General features: G+C 34.3%; 1 protein-coding gene across 1 annotated transcript; it reads right to left on the bottom strand.

Moving 5' to 3' along the window:
* Positions 1-1,122: 1,122 nt before the first annotated feature.
* Positions 1,123-16,604, bottom strand: SerT (Serotonin transporter). The gene is made up of 12 exons (XM_090109052.1): positions 16,524-16,604; positions 16,002-16,161; positions 15,508-15,642; positions 10,410-10,629; positions 10,002-10,140; positions 9,701-9,835; positions 9,242-9,420; positions 8,750-8,919; positions 8,277-8,401; positions 6,387-6,571; positions 5,717-5,900; positions 1,123-1,213 (listed from the first exon to the last, which is right to left on the bottom strand). The coding sequence occupies exons 1-12, from the start codon at positions 16,602-16,604 to the stop codon at positions 1,142-1,144; spliced, it is 1,785 nt and encodes a 594-aa protein (XP_089965178.1). The 3' UTR covers positions 1,123-1,141.
* Between the last annotated feature and the right edge of the window lie 1,623 nt (positions 16,605-18,227).

Genomic DNA, 18,227 nt, shown 5'->3' with positions numbered 1-18,227 from the left:
AAAATTCTAATGGCATTGTAATATTGCCAACCTACGAGTTCTACGAGCATGCATAGATCTACGAATTTCAAAATAACGTACTTTTTACAATATTTTTATTTAAATATAAGGTATTAGATATTTCTGTATTCATTGCCCAAGAATACAAAAACATTCTAACCTTATTAAGAATATATTTTTTCAAAATATTTGAAGCACAAGGAAAAATATGTTATCTAAATATACCTATTTATAATACTTATTACGCACAACCTATGTCTATATACAAAAATATATTTGATATAAGTTTGATAATAACATTTCTTTTTATTGTTAAAATATGTAAGCGAGTTGTAAATGCAATAATATATTTTTATAGTCTGTCCAGCAATATTTTAAAAATGTACAGCGTACTCTATAGTCTATGTACCCACATAGACTGTGGAACTTATCCGATTCAAAATTTGGATGCGTGTTTTAGAAGAAATATATTTTATTAGGAACTTAATCATGCTTTTTTTATGTTTTATCCAAATTTCATCAGATTTTAAGATCAGATCCACAGTCCATATGCGCTTTATATTATTACATACAACTACTTATTCGTTGTAAACGTAAATAAACTTTTTTACAATTTTTATGATTATTTTTAGTATTTACTTACGTGCTATGAGTATTTGATAACATTAATTATAAGTAGGTATGGATCTTAAAGCTCGCTACTCGCTACCCGTCCGATTTATTTTAATATTTTTTAAATATCACTCACGCAACCCATTCACGCAAGGACCAATATTTTACTTTGCATAGATACAATTTCACTAGACGCGCCAACAATATTCTAATATTAATTATACTTATAGGTAAATAGTAGGTATCGCGAATAACTACAAATAAACGTATTATATTATGACTTAAATATGGATTTAAAACTTTAATATTTCGAATTTTACATTATTCAGAATACAGACTACCAATATTTTCGATACATCACTAATTTGTTACATTATTATTTTCTTGAAGCGGAGTAGTATAACTTTATTCTGTGGTATTACACCAACCATTCGACAGCATGTGGTGGGGGTAGGGCGCGCGAGGGGGCGGCGCGGGGTGCGGGGTACACGGGGAGAGCGGGGTACGCGGGGGGAGCGGGGAGGGGCGGTCACAGGGCACACAGCGCGTGATCCGAGGGCGGTATGGACGTCTCCACTGGACGCTTTATGGTCCTTACTCGCTGTAAGAGAAGTCAATTGTATGAGAAAATTTTGTTTAATTGCTGTTAAGTTATACAGGGTGTAATCACACTTAACAGTGTGCACATGCGATTTTTCCGTAAGTATTACAGATAACAAAAAACTTTAAACTGATATCGAAAGTACTTAACCTAATGAGTAAAATGGCCGTAATAAATTTTTAAAAATAAATCGAGAAATATCAAAAAAATATCTTTAAACCCTCCCATACATTAAGTATGAAATATGAATATCCCATATACATATTTTAATATGAAAGATTTTAGCTTTCTTTTTTGACATTTTCCACGTTTTTCCGGACATTTTCACGCATTTTCCGGGAATTTTCCGGACATTTCCCGGACATTTCCCAGGCATTTTCCAGGGATTTTCCAGGAATTTCCACGCATTTTCCGGACATTTTCACGCATTTTCCGGATATTTTCCAGACATTTTCACGCATTTTCCGGATATTTTCCAGGGATTTTCCAGGCATTTTCAAGCATTTTCCGGTTTTTTTTCGTACATTTTCACGCATTTTCCGGATATTTTCACGCATTTTCCGGACATTTTCACGCATTTTCCGGGCATTTTCACGCATTTTCCGGATATTTTCACGTATTTTCCGGATATTTTCCGGACATTTTCCAGGCATTTTCCAGGGATTTTCCAGGCATTTCCACGCATTTTCCGGTCATTTTCACGCATTTTCCGGATATTTTCCAGACATTTTCACGCATTTTCCGGATATTTTCCAGGGATTTTCCAGGCATTTTCACGCATTTTCCGGATATTTTCCGGACATTTTCACGCATTTTCCGGATATTTTCACGCATTTTCCGGACATTTTCACGCATTTTCCGGGCATTTTCACGCATTTTCCGGATATTTTCACGCATTTTCCGGATATTTTCCGGACATTTTCCGGACATTTTCACGCATTTTCCGTAAATTTTCCGGACATTTTCCAGGCATTTTCCAGGGATTTTCCAGGCATTTCCACGCATTTTCCGGACATTTTCACGCATTTTCCGGATACTTTCCTGACATTTTACCTGATAAGCTCTTAAAAACAAAAACATCTGCTAATGACTCGCTTAATGAAGTGAACAGATATTTTACTTCTATAGGTAGCGATTTAGCAAACAATACACTTAATATGTTGGGATGCACTGAGGGTTGTTTGGCTAAAAAAGCTTCCTCTGTAGACGCCCCCCCTAATTCGTTCCTACTTTTACCGACAAACTGCAATGAGGTTCAAAGTGTAATAAATAGTTTAAAATCTTCCTGTGCTACAGGTTGGGATAATATATCTACCAATTTGCTAAAAGAAATTCAAAATCTAATCATTGAACCTATTACATACTTAATTAATCTTAGTTTTGAAAGTGCCGTTTTTCCAGACTCTTTTAAAAAAGCCATAGTATCTCCTATTTTTAAATCTGGTGACAAAAGTTTAGCCTGTAATTATAGACCAATTTCGCTTATATCTACATTTTCTAAAATAATTGAAAAAATTGTAAACAATAGATTGATAAAATACTTAACTAGATTTAGGATGCTCAGTTCACTGCAATATGGGTTCAGGATCGGTAAGTCTACAGAGGATGCTGTCTACAACTTAACATCAAAAATACGATCTTACCTGGACAACAATGAAAAGTGCATGGGTGTATTTCTGGACCTTCAAAAGGCATTTGACACCGTATCTATTCCTATACTTTTGGCACGTATGCAAAATATGGGAGTAAGGGGAATGCCTCTTGAATGGTTCAGATCTTATCTGACAGGCAGAACACAGAGGGTAAGGGTAAATGGCCACTTTAGCAACAACGCTTCATGTTTGTACGGAATACCGCAGGGTAGCACCCTCGGTCCATCGCTGTTTATTGTCTACGTGAACGAACTAAGTAATCTTCGTTTAAATACCGACATAACCATGTTCGCGGACGATACTGTTCTTTTATTTCATGGTTCTTCTTGGAGTGCAGTACGACAAACTGCTGAAATAGAAATGAGTAAGGTAACAGCCTGGTTAGAAGATAGCCTACTTACACTAAACACCATGAAGACCAAATATGTTTGCTTTAATATTACAGCTCGTACATGCCCGGATGAGTCATTTAACATTAAATTGCATACCTACCCATGTAACAGAGAGGTGAGCCTCCCCGCGTGTTGCTCATGTGCCACTTTGGATCGAGTTGAAACTATAAAGTATTTGGGAGTCATATTGGATGACCGACTTACCTGGGGCCCACACATAACTGAAGTCTCCACTAGATCTAGAAAATTGATGCATGTTTTTAAAAATCTAAGGGAAGTGGCCAGCCCTGATATACTCACTTTAACATATAAATCTTTATGTGAGAGTATCATAACCTACTGCTTGACCATCTGGGGCAGTGCACCTAAATGTAACCTTATACAATTGGAACGTTCACAACGCGCCATACTTAAGGTTATGTATCGTCTACCGTTCAGGCACCCTACAACTGATCTATATCAACAGTGTAATGTACTAACAGTGAGAAAAATGTTTTTATATCGCTGCCTTTGCAAATTTCATCGATACACTGTACCGACACTTTCACAATGTGACAAACGATTGGAGCGGGTTCCTGTTCCAACGTTTAATACTGCTTTCGGTAGTAGATGTTTGGATTTCTTTTCTCCAAAGATATATAATAGCTTATTTGGTAATAACGTAAAAATAGTTAAAAAATATACAAATCATAAATTTAAAAAAAATCTATTAATTATTCTTAAGCAGTTAGATTACGAAGCCACAGAGAACTTATTACGTTCATATATTTAAAAGAAATTATTATTCTATTACACACACACACACACACACACACACAAACATACATGCATGCAATCTTTTTTTTTTGTTTAAATTGTAAAATTATTTAAGTTGAAAAAGGCAACCAATATACTAAGATTGTGAGGGGATTCTAAAGCCTGTAACACAGTTTTGAACTAACACAGGCTTTAATTTCCCCAAATTTTTAACTGTATTATTTTGAAACTTTTTCAATAAAGATTTTTTTCTATTTTTCTATTTCTATTTTCTATTTTTTAGCAATATCGAAATTCTCGAAAGGTTCCAGAATAAAACTATGAGAGCTATGTTCAACATCCCACCATACATTAGCAATAAATATATGAACTTAGATCTCAACCTGCACACAGTGAAGCAAGAAATAGAACTAAACAGCAAGAAATATCAAGGCAGATTGGGACACCATATAAATAAATTAGCTGCTGAACTGAAGGGAGGGGGCACTGTGAGATTTTCTCGCCTGAAGAGAAATAGCATACCCGATCTTGCGATAAGATTCGCAGACAAATGATGAGATTTGCGTCACTGGATGCAAATCTCATTCTATAAACATATTTACAGATAAAAATCAGAGACCATATTAGATTATTGTTTACATAAACAGATGGCTAAGTTGCAGTATAGAAAGAAAAAAAAAAAAAAAAAAAATTCTATTTTCACGCATTTTCCGGATATTTTCCAGGGATTTTCCAGGCATTTTCCGGACATTTTCACGCATTTTCCGGATATTTTCACGCATTTTCCGGACATTTTCGGAAAATGCGTGAAAATGTCCGGGAGGAGCGTGGAAAATGCCTGGAAAATCCCCTAATGCCAGGGAAATGTCCGGAAATGTCTTGATAACATCCGGAAAATCCCCGGGAAATGCTCGGAAAATCCCCGGACAAAACCTGGGAAATTCCCGGAAAATGCCTGGAAAATATCCGGAAAATGCGTGGAAAGTTCTGGAAAAACTTTGGAAAATCCCTGGAAAATATCCGGAAAATGTCCAAATATCCGGAAAATGCCTGAGAAATGTCCAGATAATGTCTGGAAAATGTCTGGAAAATATCCGGAAAATGCGTGAAATGCCCGGAAAATGCTCGGAAAATCCCCGGAAAATATCCGGAAAATGCGTGAAAATGTCCGGAAAGAGCGTGGAAAATGCCACTTCAAATTTGCGAAGTAATTAAAGCAGAAAACCAAAAAAGAAAAAGAAAGCTAAAATCTTTCATATTAAATGTATATGGGATATTCATATTTCATACTTAATGTATGGGAGGGTTTAAAGATAATTTTTTTGATATTTCTCGATTTATTTTTAAAAATTTATTACGGCCATTTTACTCATTAGGTTAAGTACTTTCGATATCAGTTTAAAGTTTTTTGTTATCTGTAATACTTACGGAAAAATCGCCTGTGCACACTTAACGATTACACCCTGTATAAATGAACTGACATGGCGAAAACATTATTTTTTGATACCTAATAGCTAGTCACAAGAACTAACAACTATTTAATAAAGTGAGGGTAGTTGGTCAGACGACGAATAATGAATATCTAATCCACGTGCATTTTATAGTATTGGTTATGCAATTCTATACAAGATATGAGTTGGAAATCTGTAATCCATAAGACAACAGTCCATCCACCAAAAACAAGGTGAATAAGGATTACTTACCGTAGCACAGTTTCCAGGCGTAATGATCAGCTTGTAGACGATATAGAGCGGGATGCAGGACACGGTGGTGCCGGTCATGACCCAGCCCACCGCGATGGACCAGCGCGGGTAGCGGTACTCCCCGCCCAGCATCTCCTCGTGCGCAAGTACCGAGAACACGAACAGCACCAGCAGGAACACTGGGCTGTCAACCGATAACATTTTGTTTGAGTTTATCATGGAAAACTATTTAAAATTACTTGAATTAGCGTACTTGATGAATTTCAAATGCGACTTCTATGATCAATCAATGCTGGAAAGTGTTATTATAATACATCTAAATTATATCTGGATAAAGACAATGGCAGATGGATTCAATCAAATGGATTGTAGCTAGAAATAACAAAAAGTAAACCATCAGGCACAATTATATTTTTTTGGCTAAAGTGTTGCGATATTATGTTAACAAAATTTGTTAACATAATATCGCAACACTGCTTAATAGTCTGCCTAAATAATTTTCAAACTCCAACTCAAGCATTTATTTATTCAATTAGACTTCTTTTAGAAGCACTTTTGAATCGTCATAACATATTTTACCACCGATATAATACCTAATCGCACGGCGCACCTCTACCATTCATTCAATGTCTATAAAATAGGTCATTCAAGCATTCGATCTCAAACATACCTGATATAAGACCAGCAAGTTCTCCAGAACCAGCCAGGCTTGTGACCCAGCATGGTCTTCACATCCTCCGAGAAGCGGTCCACCCCGTACACCCAGCACACACCAGCTGCCTCCGCAAATACGACGAAGAGGATGGCTAGCCCCGGCCCGTATACATTTAGCAAATCTACTAGGTAGACGCCGCCCTGGTTGAATGAAAGAAATTTATCAGAATTATCAAGTAATGCTGAAGTTATTAAAATATGTATTTATTAAAAACAATAAAAATAAAATAAGAATCTTATTCTACGCTCTTCACATTCTAACAATGTCTCTGAAGTTACATTTCAAGCAATAACCAAAAGTAATGTACCTAATAAAAATGATTAAAACTGTACAAAAAACGAATTTTAAATAACTCGTTTAAATAGGGTAAGCAAATGACTTGGATTTATAAAAGGGTTCGTCAAAGCCACTAAATTAAGTCAATTTCTTATATTAATTCAATTTCTATCTCCGTTTTGTCACGTTGGTAAAAATAATGAAGACTCATTTAATTAATTTATCAAGACGCAACAACACAATAAAAATTTAACACAATCAAATGTAGGATACCTACTTCCTGTAATGCTTAGGTACTAAATAACATTAAAAACTGTTATTTACATGAATCGAAGAATAACATGTGATCTAATTACATGAAATTGTTTAAAACATCAGATTACATTACAATCATATTATGTTCCTTATCAATCGATACCCTACCTACGCGTTTTGTATAAACAACAACGTAATGACATCCAAAATCTTATAATCCATGCTTATATTGTTTTACATCTTTAACTTAACAGACAATAAAACAGAAGAATTAATATTTTAAACCACAAGTTAAATATTAAAAACTAGCTACATTCCTAAGATAAAAGATGCATAAACTATTCCGCTCGATCACTTCACCAAAACAAGGAATATCATTGAATCAAGACGGTCAAGTAAATGTATGTATGTACCCTCAGCCCTCATCGCGGGAAGTGCTATGAATAATGCAGTGAATATGTATGGACTGATAACGGCATTTATCCGCTTCATTCTTCACTTGTCATTGCATTTGCTTTGCTTTGAGCGAGTTTGTTTTGGTTAGAAATTGGTAAGAAGCAAATATTTCAATAATAGGTGATAGTTTAAAAAACTTCGTACATACGGTAAAAGTGAATTAAAAAGCTTTGAGCTTTTTCAAGCTTTTTAGCATAATACTTTTTAAGCTAAAGCTTTTAGCTGACGTCATCATAAACGATAAATAAATCTATTTATTTTAGTTTAAATTGTCCCATACATAGGTAGGTAGAATCAAAAGTCAGCTCTATCACTTCGTCGATAAAACAACCTTACCCCTAAAGTAAACGTAAGAGACAATGTTGCTCGCAATATCACCACATTTATGCTGACGTGGCGCAGATCAGCCATTACTATTAGCCACGCTACGTTGCGTAGATAACTGTAGAAACCTACTTGTAAGTGCCCTACTACCTGATAAATGCAGGAAAATTCTTGCTTGTGATGCTTGTTGATTAATAGTGTAATAATCGTACAAAACAAAAACTGATTAGAAATGTTTATTTTTTATTGTATGTACTAATATTATAGTTCATTGATATAGTTCTTTATTTATTCTATGTACTATATTTAATATTTATTCATAGATAAGAGTCCCATATTTACTTTCATTAGAAAAATACATCCACACGCTTCGCGTTGTCGGGCGTGGAAAAGATAAGCATATTATGTAGCATAACGAGGTAGGTTATTGTTAATTGTTTTATATGTTTTTACATAAGTATAGTAGTAGAGAGTATACTCCGCTGCAGCTGCAAGAGAACAACAAAACAAGGAATATATAAACAGTAGACTCACATAAGTGGTAGTGGGTAAAGCACAGATATAGATGAACAGCAGCAGCCCCGCCACAAACCACTCGCGATGTCGTCCCAAAGCGCGCGGGTACTCGTCGCACAGAGCTGTTGTTACTGCTTCGAGACCTGGGTAAATGGATTTATGATAAAGGTGTTAATGATTTTCGAATTGGCACATCAATTAAACTCGTTAATCAAGTTTTAATTGATGAGCATTGCCCGTTGAATGGTATGACCACGTAGATTTTAAAGTGAATTCAATAATTAATTTACAATAAGTGTCGTTTTTATCTGAAAAATCGTTTTTAAGTATAGTAGCGTTAGTTACATTAGAACAAGTCTTTTCAGTGACTTTAATCTGAATACGGTTTACGATAAAAATAGACGATCTTCATGTAATGCAACCTATTGAACGAAACAAACACAAAACACTTTTTTTACTCATGAAAACATTAAAATAACACAAAAGCATACCCCCAAACGTGCTATCCAAGCCAAGCGTGATCAGCATAAGAAAGAAGATGATGGCCCAGAATACAGATCCTGTCATGGTGGCGATGGCCTCCGGGTACACGATGAACACTAGGCCCGGACCCTCTAGACCCACCTCCTCGATGCTCTTGTTCTGCACGTGCGCCATGTAGCTATGGATGTTATTATTTTAAAAGAAACAATAAAATTAACTAGCAGAAGTAAGATAACTGAAATTCTTCCATTTTTACCGTTTTGTTCTAGTAGGAGCATCCACTTTTTATTAATTTTTTTATGCCAAATAAAATGGAAGACCTCTCTTATAGACAAGATTTATTTTAATTCACAATAGAAATAAGCAAATAGGTAGCCCACATTTTGTATTACGCTATAGCAAGAATATTTCAGTAGGTATCTGTCGTACAGGACTTTACCATTTAATTTAACTAATTACTATAGCGATAACTATAGATGTAGATTAATATGATGAAGTACCCTAAAACAGAGAAGATAACGAATCCCGCGAGGAAGCTAGTCAGGCAGTTGATAGAAGAAGTGATAAGCGCGTCCCGGTAGCAGTTGTTGTTGAATTTGTTGTAACTGGATAGCGCCAGCAGCGTGCCGAAGCCCGGGCCCAGGGAGAAGAAGATCTGGGATGCTGCGTCTATCCACACCTGGATGAAGAATATAATACGTGAAAAAATTATAAATAAATCTTTTTATGTTGGATTTTTCGATTTAGGTAAGCTGTGTAAGTTATTGTGTTATTTCTAAATACTAAATGTAATATTGTTATCTTCTATAGCAAACAAACCAGGGTCAAATAGATTATAACAACAATTATAGGTACTTACATATACATATAGTGAACAGTCAAGAAATAGAAACTTGCGACTTTCAAAAGCTTCAATGATTAAGTAAAATGTTAATAATTTCCATGATTTGTATTTAGACCTTAGAATTCTGAAGTTTATGCCATTCCGGAGTGAGGTAGTAGCGGATTCCTTCTGTAGCCCCTGGTAAAGTAACCCCACGAGCCAGCAGAATCAGAAGTACCACATACGGGGCTAAAGCTGTCACCCATACCACCTGTAAAATCTCTTTTTATTAATAAACTTAATAATTATTTATTATATTTTCTATAAAAAGCTCACTGAAACAATCTACTACAGGTAATTTTGACTTATTGAAATGAATAATAATATAGAAGTTAACCGATATATATCAATTCAGAATGATAAGTTTAATTAATTACCTTGCCCGCGCTCCGAACTCCCTTCCATAGCGAGAAATAGACCAACACAAACACGCCGAAGACACACAGAGCTAGAGATGGCTTGATCGGACCCATGTCGTCGAGACCGTTTGATCTGTGCTGCTCCAAAACATTTCGTCTGCAACAACAGACCTTATGTAAAAATATACTTAGCCATAAAAGAGTTCGTTTAACTTTGGAAATGAACTTCATAAGTTATAAGCTAAGTTCATGATTGCTACTTCAACTTCGATAAGATTTACAGAGTATATTTCGAATCTTTAAAAATGGTAGGTACTAGGTACTTAATTTTTTTAAATTATGAAATACGTTGGCTTCGATATTTTTAGTAAAATTTATTCATTTAGAAAATTAACGAGATACATTTGTATATTCTAGAAAACTTACTCAAAGAATTCCTTAGCCGGAGTACTAGAATTGGGGTTGATCTGCGGTGACGTCACAGGTGTGCACAAGGGGGTGTTCCACTCGTTATCACAGCTCGTCCAGGGCAGCACGGAGTTGATGGAAGCCAGTGAAGCAATCAGATAGTACACCGCCCATCCGATGATCGTGTTGTAGTACATGCCCATGTAGATGTCGATCATACATATCGCGTAGCCTACACCTGATTTATAATCAGAAATAAACTTGTATCTACTTGATTGTTAGAAGAGAAGAAAGATAGCTGCTTTTCTAAAACTATACAGTTTCCGGTTAATCTCAATACGATATTAACTATGTTGGTAATGACAGTTGATAAGTGATAATATATTGATATTTCGTTTGAAATAATTATATAACACTGAGTCAGTAGATAGATACAGACAAAACTATAATTGAATTATTTTCCATTCTTACAACGTTAAATAAACATGATTCAACCCTATCCGCGGAGTTTATCCCGGTCTCTAATCCAATTCTAGAGGAATCAAACAATTCATCAAGTCTCAATAAATCTCCAAACACTTTAAAATTAAATTAATCGCGTCTCGCGGGCGCCAATTTTCGCGCGCAAACTTGTCAGGAAGCCATGTTTGATCGAATCAGTGCCATCTGGCGACAGCGGTAATCGAATGATATCGCTACACTCGTAATTGATTTAGCTGTTCGAGATGCTATGATTTATTTGTATTGATAACATATTTGCGAGCGTATTGAATATGTATTTCATTTCTTTACACTTCCAAGGAGCTAAAGGGAGGCGCTGATAACGTTTATTACTTACTCAACCCGAATGTGATAGGTCACGAGTTTGAAAATGTAACGACTTTATGTAAAAAGTTTAGTTACTTGAAAAAACTGGAAAAGTGCGTTCTTTTCACATCTTGAATATTTACTATTTATTATTTATATATTATTACAGTATGTTGTATCGCATATTACTAGCGCGTAGCACCAATTTAAAATTAAATTTTCGGAAAACTTATCATCACCGCAAATTGTAAAAACAATGTGTTTAAAATAAAAATGAATTCAATTCGAATTAATAAATACTGTCAAGGTATTTTATGTAACAATTTATAACTAGATAAATAAATAATTTGGAAAATCCAAAAGTGCACGCCTCATAATTTTTTTTTAATAAATATTTATTAATTATTATTTTTGTTTATTTAATAACAAATAAACCACATCGAATCAGACCCTGAAAAATGAAAGGGTTCTATTCCTGAGCATACTCAAGCGTAAGAGAAAAAAAAAGACTCGATTAGTAAAGTATTTCGGTCGCTATCGTGTTAACAAGAAAAAGGATCCGCACATACAGACACACGGACGTCCAAGACAGAACTTTTTTAAACTGTTTTTTAACTAGTTTAAATAACAAAAATGACATCAAAAATATCATGAACGTTAAAAATAGTGTTTTTTCTTAATATGTGTGTGTATGTATTATCTTACAAGTGCAATGTATGATACATAAAGACATTTTAAGTTTGAAAAATCAGATGTTTTGCGCGAAGTGACAGTAGTACCCACCTCAACGCTTCGCTTATGAGGCGTGCAATAAGATGGAAGAGTAGAGAAGTTACGTAAAATCAAGCCGAACATGTGAACATATTGCACGCCTCATAAGCGAAGCGTTGAGGTGGGTACTACTGTCGCTTCGCGCAAAACATCTGATTTTTCAAACTTAAAATGTCTTTATGTATCATACATTGCACTTGTAAGATAATACATACACACACATATTAAGAAAAAACACTATTTTTAACATTCAAGATATTTTTGATGTCATTTTTGTTATTTAAACTAGTTAAAAAACAGTTTAAAAAAGTTCTGTCTTGGACGTCCGTGTGTCTGTATGTGCGGATCCTTTTTCTTGTTAACACGATAGCGACCGAAATACTTTACTAATCGAGTCTTTTTTTTTCTCTTACGCTTGAGTATGCTCAGGAATAGAACCCTTTCATTTTTCAGGGTCTGATTCGATGTGGTTTAATTGTTATTAAATAAACAAAAATAATAATTAATAAATAATTATTAAAAAAAGTTATGAGGCGTGCACTTTTGGATTTTCCAAATTATTTTTATTATGCCATCAATTGCCCGTTGCCACGTTGCGTTGGATAACTTTTGATAACGCAATGACAGCGTAATGTATCAGGGGTTGATAAGGAACGCTTGTCGAATTATTCTGCCCATAAATTTCACTATGTGCTATAATCATATTTTTGCACAAATAATTGTAATTAACTGAAGTTAAGTCAGATGATACCTAGTATTAATGTATAAACTATATATTATTATGTATGTATTATCAAAAATTTAAATTGTGTTTTATATTGAGTTTCTTTTTAAATTGCCAACACTTTTCCAAATCAATTTTGAACAAAAAGATTACAAAATTTAAACGACTTTTGTACACTGAAATTCGTGAAACTTACGAATTATATTCGCAGTGTATTAATAAAAATAATTATCCGAAATGAAGATAAAAGAAAGTTGAGTTAAATTCATAAACGAGGCGACGAAAAGAAGGTAAAAGTAAGGTTTTCTGATTGGTCAAATTACTTGAAGAGGCGGACGTCTTAGATAAGGCCAATAGATCACGGACTGCCTTGGTGCTATCACAGCTAGAGACTGTTATAAAAAGGGTTCTTGGATGGATGGTGTATCTGTTTACTATCATGAATATTCTTTATAGTATTGTAATCGCTTTATGTAAAAAGGTGGAAAAAAAAATCGTGACTTTAGATATACATATACTAATTAATGGATTAAGGCTAAGCTATCACTAGATATTTACAAGATATTTTTTTAAACACAAATTCGAATTAACTACCACTAATCAGTAAGTAATTACATTATTACATAATCTAATGACTATAATACCAGTTGGAAAAATCATCCTATTACTGATATCTACAGTTTACATATGGTTTTCGATAGTAGTTTCCATGGACATTGCGTCTTTCCAAAGACGCGGCACAAATATTGACTGAGAGCTCAGTTGACGATGAATGCGTTTTTATGAGAACCCTTCGCTATCAGCATTGGTGACCTTTTTCATTGACATGCCTTTTACTAGCTACAAACGTATAAAATTGTGGATAATAGCTCCATTATTCTTTTTGTTGTTGACTGTTGTCATAATCTAATAGGATATTACATACTGCTTAAGCTCTGAGATTACGTATATTGATATGTTTTATACCTTAGGTTAATAATTTATGAGAGGCATAAGCAATCGAATCGACTTACATGAGTAAAAATATTGATACATACCTATTAATAAAGTTTCATACTACAATAAACAAACTTTCGGAAAAAAGTCTCGCCGATATTACCTACCCATACCTACAGATCATACTATAGTTGAATGGAAATAGATAATATTATAATGGTTTAAATCATATTTCAACTAACCAGTTCACTTTACAATCCTTAAAACCTATTTTCTACTTCAGTCCGCGCTAGAACAAACAACATTTACAGCTGGAGGTCGAACGCCTGTATATCGGCTCCTTTCATACATTTTAATCTCCACTAGTTCCCTGACCACCATTTGTCTTCACTAAAAGCATTGCCTGTTGTATATTTATAAAGCACACGAGATGCCGCGTCATTGAAAATGTTAAGGGGCATTTAGTTAGGTGAGAATAAATCGAGTTTATCTTACCACGGTATCTTTTAAAGTTTATATTGAGCTGTTAAATTGTTTGCAATTGAATAATATAAAGTACGATAGCTTGCTATACATATTTAAATGCGTAAATCGAAGATATATCATCTTCGATTTTGCGACATAGATTCGATTTTTAATCCTGAATAATGCATTTTATTGGATTGTCCTATTTACTTATATTTTTAATGTTTAAAATTCGATGTACCTAAGTATCAGGAATTAAAATGCGTCATAAAATATCTATGAAGTCTGAGTTGGAAGTGACGTGTGTTTGCAGTCCTGTATTTTATTTCTGAAGTAGTAAATGTAGCTTGTTTTTAATTTTTATAAAACAATCTCTATCCACGTGTAAGACTTATAATAAAGAGTATTTTATAAAGTGCTTTGCTATTAAACATAACTTTTATTTAAGTACATTAGGAACGCTCAGATTAACTTGCTTTGGTCACGCTAACCTACCCTTGAATACAGGAAATAATTTTGACGTAATAAGTTATTCAGTTTAATAATAAACTAATCGTAATCATAACCTTTAATAAATAAAAAAATATATATGACGGACAGAAAGTTAAGATTTAATATTTTATTGCATTTTATGACAACAAGACAAAAAGCAAATCATTTTGTATACCTATTCAACTGTAAATATTAAGCGAAGATTGAAACTCATAAGAAAACCTCCCTAAAATTATGGTAATGTAAATTTTTAATCACTTATTTTGATGGCGGTTTCTTTTCAATAGTCAGGCAATAAAACGCAATGACTGTTCCTCCCGGTACGCCGCGGCCGACCGGTCGCGAGGGACTTCAACAATCACTTAAAATACAAATAACTCTGGATCCATCAATATATCTTTGATCTTAAGTTCCTCGCTGTTGTGAATATTTTACTGCGAAATTACAAAATACGCATTACACAGTAGTAGTAAACATTCTATAAACATTATAGTATATACCTGCGTGGCCTTCCATGGTCCACCCACCTTAATTATTGATATTTGAGAAAATAAAATTCCATTTCTGTTATTGTTAAATTTATCGGACGACTCTCATGGGAAGATTTGGTTATCTGGCTGCTTTATTTAATTTTTACCCCATAATGTAACGTAGCTCGTAGCATTTAACGTGATTTATAAGACAATTTACATTTCCGCTACGTTACACCGTGGGAATTGAGAATATTAAAAATTATTCGTTAACAAATTTTTCTTCCATCTGGCTTACACACTGCTTAATATTATCATTGTTATTAAAATAGACGTCGAACCTTGTTGTATAATTTGGACATTCGAAACCTCCTTTTGAAAATAACCTTATCGGAACAAAAAGTTTAAGCAATGATCGATTAAATTTATAAACAAACAGAATTGGACTTACCCTTGAGAGCTGGACAGATCCTCTTCCACAACGTGAGACAGCCGCAGCGGTGGTACTGCCCCAGCGCCAGCTCCATGAAGAACAGCGGTAGACCTCCGAACAGCAGCATCACGCAGTACGGGATCAGGAATGCACCTGGTTGTTATACTTTCGTGTTATTCATTGCGTATTATTATTTAATAAAGTAGAAAGTAATGAGACCAGGAAAAATTAGTGATGATATTTTTCTACTATTCAGCGAAGAAATTGGTTAAAGTTGCGCCTTATTATTTGTTAGGCATTTTAGATATGAAATCGATGATAATGTAAACTTTACAAGAATGTTTTACAAGACTGGAACTGAAGGGATATTTTGTTGGAAAACCATAGAAACAAATTTCATTACGAATCTGTTATATTTTCTACAATTTTCTGTTCAATTGTTCCTTAATAATTCGACAAACAGCAAGTTACTAGTTATCCCGTCTAGTTTCCGAGAACAGAGAGGCACTCACCGCCTCCATTCTGGTAGCAGATGTAGGGGAACCGCCAGACGTTCCCGAGATCCACCGCGAAGCCGACCACTGCCAGCAGGAACTCCGCCTTCTTCGCCCAGGTCTCGCGCTCGCGGGCCGGCGTCAGCGACACCACCATGGAGCGGCTTTTCGGGATTTGCTACACGTATATCGGGCCTTAAGATTTACGAGATCATTTCTTTTGTACGCAGAAAATGTTCTTTTGTATACTCAGTTTAAACGTTTTACATTATATTGCAGTTGCAAGGCCTTGGAGAGTTGTAATTATGCTACACATTATTGTTTTATAGATGTTAATTTCGTTTCGACTTGTACGAGTACTCTCCACTTCATGATATGTATGTAATTCTCTTCTATAAAAACTCTCAATTGATTTGTACCGGATTCTAGTTATGATAATAATATGACGTATGCGTATGTCCGAACGTAAATCATGAAATGAATCGTGTTTTAAATTCGTTAAAAAGCCTTTTCTACTACAATTAACTACTATCTACTCACATTGTTGAGTGCGGGTTGTGCGGCAGTGGGAGAGGTTGCGGCGGTGCCGGGCGCGGCGGGCGGCGTCTCGGGCGGAGCCATGGCGTCTTCACACTCGCCCTTCCGCCGCTCCGGCCCTGGGCTTTCGCCCTTTACATCATAAACACATTAGTTTTTGGTAAAAAGTCTGCTTAATCGTGTTTTATAACTAATTTCATTCATTAGTTAAACTATATTCGAATAAAGTGTGAAAAATAAATCAATTGCAATTATTCCAAGTTATAAAAGGTCTTAAAAATTGAGGTCGTTTAATATTTTATAGTAACAAGTAAAATACCTACTTACATATTAGAAATATTTCACTGGGTACGATTTCATCACATTTGCTATCATATAAAATACCTCAATAACATTACAATACCTTCTAAAACTATGCTCCAAAATAATGTAGTACTTTGTATTTAAAATAGAAAATGAAATAAAATATCTATCCTCAAAACAATGCTTCAGAACAATCCAGTACTTTGTACTATTTATTATAAAATAGCGAATGAAATAAAATAAAAGTAGGACTAGATCAACAAGTCGGCAAGCTGTACGGCAACACTGGCGGTAAACACGGTGACAATTTGCCGTGTTTGCGGAAGGCCGCAAACATTGCAGATTGCTTTACAAACAAAAATAATGGGAATGACCCTTCGACGCTCGCTCACTGAAATTATCTTTCAATGAACTGCTTTGAAATTGGCAAAAATGTTATAAAATGTTCTGAAATGTATCGTATTGCACATCAATAATTAGATTTCCAGTTATTTTTTTAAAGAAAAAAAAGAAAGACAAAAATATTTTGGTAGCGACATATTCTGTAGTCGATACATTTTATGTTTAAAATAGGTAATAAAACAAAGTGCACAAACTGATAAATAATAATGCCTATAATGATAAATTAAAAGAAAGCACTCCTATTCTGACGAAAATAATTACTGAAAATAAAAATTATTAATAGTAGGTAATAAGTTCATTCCCACAGAATATTTTTTTGAAATCTAACACAGTAGATGCGAAGCTTTAAAATTCTTTGTAAGCCGCATTAAAGTTAGGAATATCGCACCTTTAAATGTTTTGTGAAATTAATGAAATTTTTGCTTTACGAAAAAATACTATTACAGGCTTAAATATTTACTGAAGTTAAGGGTTTCATACATTCTTTTTATTTTTTATTACAAAAATCCTTTCTACCAAAAAACTTTACAAAAGTAACTTCAAAGAATTAAATCATCTTCACTTCTTTATTTTGTAGCATTATTACGCAGAAAATTTGGCCTGGACTTCAAAGCGATGTTAAAAACAATCTCATTAATTGTAATTATGTTATTTCATCAATTCGGGTAAATAATTGATTCCTTTTATTGTATAAAATATAAATCATAAAGTATAAGTCTATTTTTGTGCTACATCCACTAGCAATCACTTAAACTACAAACATTATTTGCTTTCGTTTCCTTGTTCCAATCCGTACGTTCATTGGTTTTATAATTACGGTTAACTACGCGTGAAGTGATTCGCTTTTATTGGCCGTAAGTGGAGGCTAATGTGTTCCGAGATAAAAGGGATTCAATTAATTTATCGGAGATTTGCGATCGTGTTTAGCGCAATAATGAAGAAAGACAGCTTGAAGGATAGATACCATGTGTCTACAATTGTAGATATTTGTATCTTTTTATT

The sequence above is a fragment of the Colias eurytheme genome, chromosome 13 (assembly GCF_061535395.1).
Source record: "Colias eurytheme isolate Ceu_HAF_F1 chromosome 13, ilColEury1 Martin Lab GWU primary, whole genome shotgun sequence".
NCBI classification, from domain to species: Eukaryota; Metazoa; Arthropoda; class Insecta; order Lepidoptera; family Pieridae; genus Colias; species Colias eurytheme.
The sequence above is the reverse complement of the archived record's forward strand: the minus strand, read 5'-3'. Positions and strand labels throughout refer to the sequence as shown.

Bases quoted from the DNA above. Each gene is read 5' to 3' on its own strand.
- SerT (XM_090109052.1), bottom strand. From the start codon at position 16,604: ATGGCTCCGCCCGAGACGCCGCCCGCCGCGCCCGGCACCGCCGCAACC. The intron at 15,643-16,001 runs GTGAGTGCCTCT...TATAACAACCAG, and splicing joins CTGCTACCAGAATGGAGGCG to GTGCATTCCTGATCCCGTAC. The intron at 9,421-9,700 runs GTCTAAATACAA...TTCTTCATCCAG, and splicing joins ATAAACTTCAGAATTCTAAG to GTGTGGATAGACGCAGCATC.